This window comes from Aythya fuligula, chromosome 27, assembly GCF_009819795.1.
Source record: "Aythya fuligula isolate bAytFul2 chromosome 27, bAytFul2.pri, whole genome shotgun sequence".
Lineage (NCBI taxonomy): Eukaryota > Metazoa > Chordata > Aves > Anseriformes > Anatidae > Aythya > Aythya fuligula.
This window is the reverse complement of record NC_045585.1, coordinates 1195222-1206451: the sequence shown is the minus strand read 5'-3', so window position 1 is coordinate 1206451 and position 11230 is coordinate 1195222. Positions and strand designations below refer to the sequence as shown.

Below are 11230 nucleotides of genomic sequence, written 5' to 3'. Positions count from 1 at the left end.
AAGCTCCCCAGATCACTGCTCTAAGGGGGCCCGGCTCGCCGGGAGCCTCAAGCAGTGAGAAGAGCCTGCAGCAACCCCAGCTCCTGCTCACCAGCTCCTGGTTGCCACCACCGAAGCCTCCAAGCGCGAGGAGGTGCCAGGAGCATCTCCGTTCACCCTCGCACCCAAGACAGCCCCGGACTCGGGAGGCATTTCCATTCCATGTGAAAAATTGTTTAAACACTTCGCTTTCGAAGAACAAACTCGGAAATGGGCTCGGGCACCATGCCTCCGCAGCAGCACCCCGGAGGACCGGCCACGATGCTTTAATTGATGGCATCCTGATAGCGTGTCGTGCGGCCGTGCGAGCTCCAGAACTGAGGGGATTAGGGTGTCGCCGAAAACGTGCGGGGCCATAATTTGAAAAGAGGCAAAACGGGGCTTTTTTTAGAAAGGCCGTTCCAAAAAACTGGTTTTCTGCAAGGAACGTCTGGATCGCATGCGGCCTCGCTCTCCCCAACACCGGGAGCAGGCTGCAGACAAACAACTTCTTGAATTAGATTTCATGGGAAATTAAAGGCATGAAGAGACCTGTCACAAGAATTAAAGTCTGAACCGGAGCCAGACAGCTTCAAACAGATGTTGGTCTTCAGCAGGAGAATATTTCTTTGTTTTACTCGGCATTTTCCCATACAGAAAAGGAACATCTGTTCCGATGCTTTCGCCGTGCTCCTGAGCTGGGCTGGGCTGGGATTAGCCCTGCTGGAAGAGGAGCAAGTGGCCGCCGTGGCCCAGGAGAGCCCTCGTGGCTCTGCTCCTCCCGCAGACGAGGGGGAGACGAGGAGGAGACCGGTTACACTACGCTCGGGCTCAGACAAGCACGCTGAAGCAGCCCCTCCTGTTTAAACCTCTCCTGTTAAACCTCTCCTGGTTTAACCGGGCTGCTCGGGGGATCCGCACGTTCGTCACGCTTGCAGCGATGGGGCTGGGTGAAAAACGTGAGACAAAACGCACAGAAAAATGCCAAAGGTTTTTCGTCCTCTTGGAGGCGCTTCAATGAGAGGAATTCTGGGCTTCGGCTGTGGCAGGAAGGGCGGCGTGTTTCAGTTTGTGCTGCTGTGGCAAAGGGGCCTGTAGCCCCCCTCCTCTTTTCGGGACAACTTTTGGGCTGCATTTCTGCCGATGCCCAACGCGTCCTCCGAGCTGGGAGCCGAGATCCAGCTGGGCACAGGGGCCGGGCAGCGCTCCCGCGCTATTTCCCCCTTAAGAGAATTCACTCACTGAACTTGTGACAAAAACAAAACAAAACCCAAGCTTGGGGCCAAAGATTCCTGAGTTTGTTCCCTTTGTTACCCTGAAAACACAAAGCATCCACCCCTTCGCAGGCTGCTTTTTAATCACACATCCCAACTGCATCCGATAACCGCGTCCCCGTGACGGTGACCCTGCTGCTGTCCCCGTTTTGGCTGCAGATGCCACCGGGCGCTGGACGAGGGCAGCGCGTCCCTCCCGTCCCCTCGCCACCAGGGTGACGTTTTTCCCTGGGCTCGCTGCAGCCATTGTGTCGTCCTGCTGGGAGCTGGCGAACGCCTCGTGGAGAGCTCGGCAGCAAACTTCTCGGAGAGCTCTGGTGAGCGCGCGGGGAGCATCTGGGAGCCAGCTTGGTGCTTTCCCCGCTTTCTTTTTATTTATTTATTTATTTTATTTTGGGAAGCGGGGTTGCTTCTGTCACCTCCGCCCGCTTGCCTAATTGCAGCCATCTTGATCCAACGGCCCCCAGCCCCCTCTCCCGACGCAGCTCTGGCTATTCACTAATTGAAATGCCTAATGAGGTCCCAGGGGTCTCCTGCAGAGATGGAGCTAATTAGGGGCTCCGCCGCGAACCCGGCGAGCAGCAGCAAACGAGGCAAAGGCTTCCTTGAGCCCGCTCCTCACGAGGGGCCGGGGGGGGCACACCAGATGTCCCATTTCCCCGCTCCGCACCGGGGCAAGGCCGGCGCTTCGCGGGCTCCGGGCTCCTGCCAAAGCAGCTGGTGCAGAGGCGGTGGCTACACTTAATACATTTTAATTAGCATCGTTAAATTCTTCCATTTGCTAATTGTTTCTCCTTTCGGTCCTTTATCCTGACCGGATCAGCCCTCAGGGGAGGGGGCGCGGACACTTGTGGCAAGGTGAGGGCTTTGTCAGCGCGGAGCATGATGTTGTGGGGCCTGGGGACCGCTCGGTGCCCAAGGGCAGGACGGATCCACGCGTCCTGGCGGCTCTCAGCCTCTTGGCTCTTCCCTGGAAAGTGGGAAGCAGCTCTGGGAAGCAGCTGGGTGGGACCCGACGGGAATTTCCTCCTCCTGCTTTGCAGCGGATGGCGATAGCGGCCCTCAGCCCTCCTCTTCCTCGCTGCGCGGGGCCGGGCACGCTCGCCGTTCTTTTCATCGAGTTTTATTCAAGAAAAGGGTCGGAGGAAAGCGAGCTCGGTGCGAGCCACCCGGCGCTGCGCTGATGTCAGCCCCGCGCTCGGTATTTGGGCAGAACTCAGCTCCCAGATGCATTGTTGTAAATCCAGAGGAACTTGGCCTCGGTTCAGTTACTCTTGACTTCCAGGGGTGTGAGTGAAAGCCGAATTGGCTGGGCATGCGAAATAGCCTCGCTTGTCTGTTTTAAATCTCAACAAAAGCATTGGGCCAACTGTTCTTCTGTCTCCTTAGAAAGGCAGGCATGGGCAGAACCGAGCCGTTAGGATTATTGGAATGCATTGAATTGAATAGCGGGCTGAAAAAAAAAAAAGAAAAAGAAAGAAAGAAACAAAAATCAACCACATAATCCATCATGCTCTGAGGCCAAGTTGGGATTATTCCCCAAAGCATTAGCGCTGCGCAGGACTCGCTCGCTTCGCGTGTTGGATGCTGCTGCGTTGTTTTTCTGTATTTCAGCGTTAAACAGGGGAGGCTAACGAATTTGTGGCGTCCTTGCAGTTCCTTCTGGAGACTTCTCGCTGGGCCTCGAAGGTTCGGCAGCGCTCAGCGCCGCAGGAGGGTGCCTGACGGATGAGGTGGCTCCGGGGACACCGAGCGGACACCGGGAAGCGCGTGCGGCCTGGCGCAGTCAGACGGCTGAGGGCTCTGCTGGGCAAATCCGCTGGTCCGAAGGGAAAGGAGCGAGCTGAGGGGAAGGCAGCTGGGATTTGTGGCTGTAAATCGGACTGCGGAGCCCTGCGGGCACAGCTCGCACCTGGAGGCCCAGCACCAGAGTCATGGTGTGGGGAGGGAAGGGAAAGCTGGGGGAAAGCCTCACGAAGAACGCCGCGACCCCTGCCCAATTCCCCTCGCCGAGGGACGGCTGAGCTCGCCGGGTAGCAGCAAGGAACACACAGAAGACCCAAGAATGTTTGGAACTCTTTATTTTACCAGAATCCCCCCAAAAAGCCCCAAAATATCAGCGCATAGCAGGAGACAACCCCGGAGCACCCCGGGATGGCCGAGGCAACACGGGACTGGAAGGTGGTGGGCAACGGTGGCAGCAGGACCATGGCACTGAGGGCTGGCGGCACCGAGGGGCTCGGCCGCGGAACCGTCCCTGATTTTGGGGCAATATCCTCGGAAATGAGGAGTGCCTGGAGGGGGGGCGCAGCGAGCAGGAGAAATACTGAAATGGAGGAGGGAGGCGCAGCGCAACGTGACCGCCATTCCCCGGGAGCTGCACGGGGCCCGGGAGCGGCCCCAAAACCGGTGGGAACCGGCCCCAAAACCGGCTGCTTTGGCCCCAAAACGCCGCTTCCGGCCCAGGCTGCGGCCCGCAGGCTGATAAGCCCCGCCCACTCCGACCGAGCCACGCCCCCACCACGCGAAGCCACGCCCACCGCTCACTATCCAACAAGTCACGCCCACCGTAGCGATAGCCACACCCCTTACCGTTAGCCCCGCCCATAAGATCTGCCCATCTCCTCGCCAAGCCCCGCCCCGCGCGCGGCTCTTGGCGCCCCCTCCCGCCTTCCCCCCCCTCCTCTCGCGAGATCTCCTCCCGGAAGCGGCGCCGCCTGGCCGGAAGCGGAAGCGGGCTGGGAGATCGGAGCGGGGCTGCCATGGCGCTGCGGCTGCTGCTGCTGCTGCTGCTCGGCGCCGGGGCCGGGGGTGAGCGGGGGCGGCCGGGGCCGGGCCGGGGAGGCCCGGGGGGGTCCTGTGGGGGGCTGGGTCCCGCTGGGGTACGTGCAGGCTCTCGGCTTTTCGCCCCGCGGGGGGCTGCGGACGGGGTCTCGGTGGCGCCCGGCCCAGGTTGGGCCCTTGGGGCCTCCCCGCTCCGTCCCCCGGGCCGGGGCTGCCTCACGGGCGGGCTTTGCGGTGGCTGCGGGCGCTGACGGCGGGCTGTGTGCTTGTTGCAGGTGCATGGCGGGGCGTGGAGCTCCCCGGGACCCGCAGCACCTCCGCGCTCGCTGAGGGATCGCTGCCCCGTGCCCCTCAGCGGCCCGGCGGGAACCCAGCGTGGGGGGAGAGCTTCGAGTCGTTGGCAGCGCACGGCAGGAAGGTAAAACGGGAACAGGGCACGGGAAACGGGGATCAGAGCAATCCCCCGAGTGATGGAGACAACGGGGGGTCAGAGAACAGCAGCACCAAGCACCAGGACAGCAGCAGCCCCAGTGACCAAGATCACGAACAGCATGGCAACAACGCTGGTGGGCAAACCCAGAGCGGTGTCAACAGAAATACTATGAAGGACAAAGATAAAAAAGAAGATGAAAACCAGAAAAATGGTGACAGCAACACCGAGAAAGAGAAGGAAACCCAGACAGGTGGTGGCAGTGACGGTAATGGCAGCAAGGGGGAAAAAAACAGCACTGAGCAGGGCAAAAACAGGCAGGAAAGCAACGACCAACAGCCAGACAGCAACGGGCAGGGAAACAACAACAACCAGCAGCAAGAGAGCAACAGGCAGGGAAACAACAATGAGCAGCAGCAAGAGAGCAACAGGCAGGGAAACAACAACGACCAAGAGCAAGAGAGCAACAGGCAGAGAAACAACAACGATGACCAACAGCGAGACAGCAACAGGCAGAGAAACAACAATGACCAAGAGCAAGAGAGCAACAGGCAGAGAAACAACAACGATGACCAACAGCGAGACAGCAACAGGCAGAGAAACAACAACGATGACCAACAGCAAGACAGCAACAGGCAGAGAAACAACAACGATGACCAACAGCAAGACAGCAACAGGCAGAGAAACAACAACGATGACCAACAGCAAGACAGCAACAGGCAGGGAAACAGTGATGAGCAGCAAAATGGTGACCACCAGGAAGGCAGAAACAAACAGCAAGATGATGAGCAGAAAAAGAAGGACCACGAGCAAGACAGCAGCAGGCAGGAAAAGAAAGACCAGCAGGAAAACAACAGCCAGCAGCAAAACAACAACGAGCAGGAAAACAGCAAAAATGGGCAAGACAGCAGCAGGCAGCAAAATGGTAACCCCCAGGAAGAGAGCAAGATGAGGGAAAATGGAGGCCAGCAGCACACCAACGGGCAGGAAAGCAGCGACACCAGCAAGCAAGGCGCCGGCCAGAGCAGCACCAACAAGCAAGGCAGCAGCCAGGGCGCTCAGACGGACTCGCAGAGAGAGAAAAACCCCTCGCCACAGTCTGACAATGAAGGCTCTCCAGACAGCGGGGAGCTCCAAGAGGAGGAGGATGGGGATAGGAACGGCAACGGGGGCTCCTCGGTTAGTAAGGAGAGGGAGAAGAGCAACCCTGCTGCTCCCAGGGAGCAGTCGGAGAACAGCCACTTCTTTGCCTATCTGGTGACCACGGCCATCGTCGTCGCTGCCCTGTACGTCGCCTACCACAACAAGCGCAAGGTGAGTGGCTCTGCTCCTCGCCCAGACCGCACCTGCTGGGCTGGGAGCTTCCTGCCAGACTGTCTGGGACGTGCTCGGCTGCAGCCCTTTCCCCTCTGCTGCTCTGGTTTGGTTTTTTGTCTTTGGTTTCCTGCCGAAGCCTCCCCTTTTGCTGAGTGGTGTGGGTTAGCGCTGATCTGAGCCCCGGCGTCGGCAGCTGTGGGATGAGCAGAGGGGTGTTGGGGCGTGTTTCGGGGATGAATTTGGGTGTTGTGACAAGGAGGGTGGGTCTCCATGGAAATCGGGTGGCCCCAGCTCTGGCAGTTATTTTGAGCTCCGAGAAATGGAGCTGGGAGAGGAGGAAAGGAAACGACGTGTGAAGTTACCCCGTGCTTCTCACTGACGAGGAGTTTTCTGTAGCAGGTTGCAAAAGACTTGTCTTTAAATAGCAGCACACAGAGGGCCGCAGCTCAGAGCACAGAGCTGTTGTCTGCTGCTTTTTCCCTCCTGCAGAGCTATTTTTGAGGTGGGGAAAAGGAGAACAGCTTCTTACTTTTTTCTGCATGTTAGGCAGACCTCCTCGTTGCCTGCTTTCAATCTTAGCTGCTTCTAAATTATGACACTTGTTTATTTCGAGTGCTTTTTCAAATGACGTGGCCTGTAGAAGGAGGCAAGTGGAGCTTGTCCTTGGCTCTGTTTGAAGTGAGAAAAAGTGTCTGTGGCTGTTACTGACCTGCCCCCGTTGTCCCTGCCTCTCTCTCTCCAAAGATCATTGCTTTTGCTCTGGAAGGGAAAAGATCGAAAAGCGGTCGACGGCCCAAATCTGGTGATTACCAGAGACTGGATCAAAAGGTAAGGGCCGCTTGGTTTGCCAGCCCAAACCTCCCCATTTCACCTCAGCAACCTTTGGGGAAGTTGTTTCCCCTGCCAGGAATTTCCCGACTTGCCCCCGGGGCGCAGTCGGGTGGCCGGGCAGTTGGAAAGGGCTCGGCTTTTGTTTGAAAGTTCCTCAGAGAGGCTCAGCCCTCTGAAGCCCTGGTGCTCCATCAGGGTCATTGCTTAAACCTCTCCTTTTGCCTTTCCAGATCTAGATTCCTCCTCAGGTGTTGAATGGAACAAGGATGCCCGGTGATGGAATCCTGGGACCCCACCGACTGCCCTGCTGTAGCACTCTGAATCGTAGCTTTGCTGTCGTCTTTGGACTTCAGAGGACAGGAAGGAGAAATGCTTCTAGTTCTGCACCTGCACCTTGGTAATGTTAAACTTCTCACTTCCCTAAAATGCGTTTCTCAGCTGCCTGAAGGTGAGCTGCTTTTCTGCCTGGGCGGCCAGCCTCTAGTCTGTGGCCCACGAAAAGCCAGCTCCCGGCACCTGGCAGAACTCCTGCGTCCAAATGAAGTGGAATTGGCCATCTACTGTACCTACGTCTGCTCTTGAAAAAAAGTCTGCCTGCGAAATGAGCCATGTGGTTGTCTCCTCTGAGTCATAGAGCTGCCTTCGGAACCAGCACAGAGATCTCTTCCTCTGTCCTTTCTATTTGGATGCTCAGGTTCGGAGCGAGGCTGATTGCACTAGCTTGGAAATTATCCGCCAAGGACCCTGATCTGATTTTCCTGCTTTCTTTCTCTCTGTGATGAGGACAATGTCAGTCTGACACCTAGGTTCTCCCTGTAACGCACATCTTGGGAGGTGCCGGGGCTGTCCCTGGCCCTTTGGCTGTAGCTTAAACTTCCTCCACAGCGGTCGTTCCCTCGCAGTCCCCACAGCTGGGGTGCTTGCACTGATGACATTCAGCTGGATGCTGTGAAGGGGCCGCTCAGGCTTACAGAGCCCCGTGCCTAATCGCTGCAGTGAAGTTATGGCAGGCTTGAGAGGCTGATTTCCTCCCTGCTGTAGGATGTCGATGGGTGGTAACGCGGAGTGTGCGGTAATCCGGCAGCGTTTGGGATCAGAGAAACCTCAGCCCTTCAGCCCCCTTCCTCCAAAACGCGGCGCTGAGGCCCGTGAGTGTTCAACGCTCTTCTCTGCGGCGCTGGCCGAGCCTCCGTGTTGATCCCACATCCTTGGATCAGTTCCTGCTGAAGAAGTGTGGCTCACTGAGGGGTGAGGAAGCTGCTGATCCTGGGACTGCGCATCCGTGGGCGCCTCGTGGCTCGCAGCACCACCTCCGAAGCCGTCGCAGCCCGCGGCGGGGCGCGCTGCCTCCGCGTGGCTCCTGCGTGGAGGCATCTCCTGAGCCAGGTGCCCTGCCCTTGGGAGGGATCGTGGCTGCTCACGCACCTCTGCCAGCCCCTGCTGTGAGAGGTTTTGTGTCGCTGAATGTACACGTGGCCAGCTGCTTGGCACTGATTGCCTCGGTATCACTGTGGAGCACTTAAACCAGGGCCGGGGACGTACCGGTTGTATTTCAGGCTGCAAAACGTGTTGAGTGCTGAGTTAGAGCTGTGACGCTCTTCTTATTTTGGTAGCTCTACTCCAAAGATGTTTGTTTGAGACAGGGCATTTTGGGAGACCGCGCGAAGTGCCTGCCCAGCTTGTTATTTTGTGCTTTTTTCCCCGATGTGGGCAGGAAAAAGAACGGCATGACGCATCCGGAGCTCTTCACACGGGTAAGCTTCCACGCCCGAAGCTCTTGCCGACCGTAGGTGAGTCATCCCCTTGCCGACTGACTGCACAGGAAGAATCCTGTCCCCATTTCAGCTGCCAAGCTCGGGGGCTGATTTCCCTTCCGCTGGCCACAGGAGCGCCTCGTGGTGCGAGGCCTGCCCTCCTGCAGCCTCCTGAGGTTGCGGACGATTGGTGATCTGCCTGCGGTCGCCAAAGATAGTCACGCTGACAGGGGCCCAGTTTCCTTGCCTGGAGATGAAAGCTGCAGCTCTATTCTGTTGTGGTTCATCCCTCTTGTAAGAGGGGATCTGGGGGCTGTGTGCACAGCTTGACCCACTTAAGAGAAAAATCTTTTTATTTTTCTTTTATTTTATTTTTTTTTCCTAGCTGTCGGCACAAAGGGCGAGTGGGAGAAGGTCCCTCTTGACTTTAAATAGCTCCCAAGGTTTTTGTAGTAAACTTCTGATGCTAAAAGTACTTGTAGAGGCTATTCTGGTGAGCGGGAGTTTGAGGTGGGGGGAAGAGAAAGGAAAACAAGTCTGGGAACATAACCCTGGAGGGAAATGCTCTGTCTGGGAGGGGGGGGAGCTCGCGCAACAAGGCGTCACTGTTTCTGATGATGACTGCAAAGTCAGGCGCGCTGTCGGGTGGCCGGTGTATGGACAGGCTGCGGGGTGGGAGCTGGGGGCTGCTGTCTGCTGCCAGCGGGGGGAAACTGTCTGCTAAGACGTGAAATACCACGTGCATCTGAGCTGCTCCTTCCTGAAGTCTTAGAGTTTGTGCTGTGCTCCTGCTTTGTCCTTTTTTTTTTTTTTAAAAAAAAAAAAAAAACATTGAAAAATAGTTTACAAAGGCTTTTTTACAACCTGCTTGCTTTTATATCCCACGAGCTTTTTCAGATGTCTTTCAGTCCTCTCTCACTCCAAGTTCTGGTGGAAATCCCACCCCTGTTGAGAGCGCTGGGCTGTTGATAGCAAGCTGAAGCTTCTGATAGCAGGACCTCAAGCGTCCGGATCGGTGTTCCACTGTCAGGTTGTGCCGAGCAGAGCAGCACGAGGTTTTTACCAGGTTGCTGAGATCAAACCTCACATCTCTGCCGGAGCTGTCACCTTGCCTGGTGGCTCCGGCAAAGCAGGAAGGCGCCGAGAGGCTGAGCCAGCACCGAGGGCAGGAGCCTCGGCCGGCAGAGCTCGCGTGGCAGTGGGGGGCTCGCAGCTCAGCCTCCTCCTACCCAGCAGCTCCCAGGTGCCCTGCTCCTGGCAGCAGCCTCCGTAACCCAACGGCGTGAAACCTCTGGGAATGACTTCTGTTGATTTCGGTTTTGTTTAATTTTAAAATGGGATTTGAGTTTATGCAATGTGTTTCAAACTGGTCAAGGTGCGTGAAACCTTTTCCCTTTGGACACAAGACGTTTTCGAATGGATGGTATCTGTCGGTACGTAATTTTTGCCAAATGTTCCTGTTAGGCCAGCTGCCTTGCCAGGTTGAATCAGCAAATGGTTTGTTTTCTGCTGCAGTGCAACGCACCTTGCTTTGAAGGATCAGAATTTTTATATTTCTTTGTACTTTTTTCTGTGTGGTAAAGTCAATAAATGATTTCAGAAATACGCTGTTTTCACCTCTGATTTTTTTGGTGCTTGCGTTATTTGCCTGATCTTTGAAACCTGGCAGCGACGGTGCAGGTTAGTTCCTCCTTTTGAAAAAAAAAAAAAAGCTGTAGAAAACCCACAAAGTCTTTGAGCTGTGATTTATGTTCTGGGCTTTGTGGGGGAGCCTCGATTTGCACAGGTAAACTCAGACAGCGTGTCACCAAGCACCCTGCAGCCGGAACGAGCCGAGACAGCCTTCAGCTGCCGGCCTGGGTGAGAAGTTTCCAGACGGTTTCACGATCGGCTTCGCGATCAGCAGGCACTTCCCTGCCCGTGACTTGGTTCCCTCTTCAGGCTGTGGGGTTAGCGAGGAGCTGAGGCTGCAGTAGCGATGCTTTCAGATTTGTCCTGCTGCATTCCCTCCTTCTCCCACAGGGAGGCTCCCTGAGCAGGACCCAGCACAGCAGCTGAAACTGGAATGGACTGGGACAGACTGGGAAAGAGGGAGCCCATGGGAGGAGGGCCAGGCTGTGCGGGGTGCTGCTGGTGACCAGCCTGGAACGGGGGGAAGAAGCTGCCACCGGCCTGAGCTGCCGATGTTGTGGGCACCTCTGAGTAGTGCCTGCAGCTGCTTCCTGCAGCACACGGAAGAAACTTTCCCCTTTCTTCCACTTTTTCTCTGAAAGGTGAAAATCCGCTCTGCTATGCTCACCTCCGGCTCGGCTGACCCCGCGGTGTGTGCAAGGGACAGGCTGGAGGAAAAGGGAGGGCTGCTTTTTTTTGCCTTTTTTTCCCCCCAGTTGACCACATCTCTGAGAGAATTAAAAGAAAAGGGTGAAAGCAGGAAATTAAAATAAAAATTCTGTTTGGTCGCATGGTGGGCTGTCAGGCGGAGTGCCCTCCTGAGCCTTGCTACGAGGAGATCAGTGCTGTTCTGCTGGGCGTCCTCAGGGTGATGTCCCAAAGAAATAAGGATTATGCTCCTCTAACAACTCCTCAACCCCCTCGCCCAGTTCCAGCCTGATCTGGGGTTGCCATAAGGGCCTCAAAACTATTTTGTTCCTACAGGTAGAGGGAAGCAGCGACCCAGCAGGTCCCTTGACGTGAGGCGGTGATGTGGGGACCCAGGTGAGTGCTGAGCATGGGGCTACGTCGGGGCAGCAGCACCGCACGCCCATGGAGGTCTCAAAGTCCAGGAGAGGGCAAAACACTCAGCGAAACACAAATTATCTGCG

At 56.6% G+C, this 11230-nt stretch overlaps 2 protein-coding genes across 2 annotated transcripts; both read left to right on the top strand.

The window, feature by feature from the left end:
* Positions 1-4039: 4039 nt before the first annotated feature.
* LOC116499314 (uncharacterized protein DDB_G0290685-like) lies at positions 4040-5291 on the top strand. Its single transcript, XM_032203997.1, has 3 exons — positions 4040-4103; positions 4352-5225; positions 5270-5291. The coding sequence occupies exons 1-3, from the start codon at positions 4055-4057 to the stop codon at positions 5289-5291; spliced, it is 945 nt and encodes a 314-aa protein (XP_032059888.1). The 5' UTR covers positions 4040-4054.
* An 85-nt stretch (positions 5292-5376) lies between these two features.
* On the top strand, positions 5377-10013 carry TGOLN2 (trans-golgi network protein 2). Its single transcript, XM_032204197.1, has 3 exons — positions 5377-5820; positions 6568-6651; positions 6885-10013. The coding sequence occupies exons 1-3, from the start codon at positions 5455-5457 to the stop codon at positions 6888-6890; spliced, it is 456 nt and encodes a 151-aa protein (XP_032060088.1). The 5' UTR covers positions 5377-5454; the 3' UTR covers positions 6891-10013.
* The last annotated feature ends 1217 nt before the right edge of the window (positions 10014-11230 follow it).

Excerpts from the sequence above, each read along its gene's own strand:
- TGOLN2 (XM_032204197.1), top strand. The coding sequence starts at position 5,455 with ATGAGGGAAAATGGAGGCCAGCAGCACACCAACGGGCAGGAAAGCAGC. Across the intron at positions 5,821-6,567 it reads CCTACCACAACAAGCGCAAG|ATCATTGCTTTTGCTCTGGA; the intron begins GTGAGTGGCTCT and ends CTCTCTCCAAAG.
- LOC116499314 (XM_032203997.1), top strand. The coding sequence starts at position 4,055 with ATGGCGCTGCGGCTGCTGCTGCTGCTGCTGCTCGGCGCCGGGGCCGGG. Across the intron at positions 4,104-4,351 it reads GCTCGGCGCCGGGGCCGGGG|GTGCATGGCGGGGCGTGGAG; the intron begins GTGAGCGGGGGC and ends TGCTTGTTGCAG. Across the intron at positions 5,226-5,269 it reads CAACAGCAAGACAGCAACAG|GCAGAAACAAACAGCAAGAT; the intron begins GCAGGGAAACAG and ends ACCACCAGGAAG.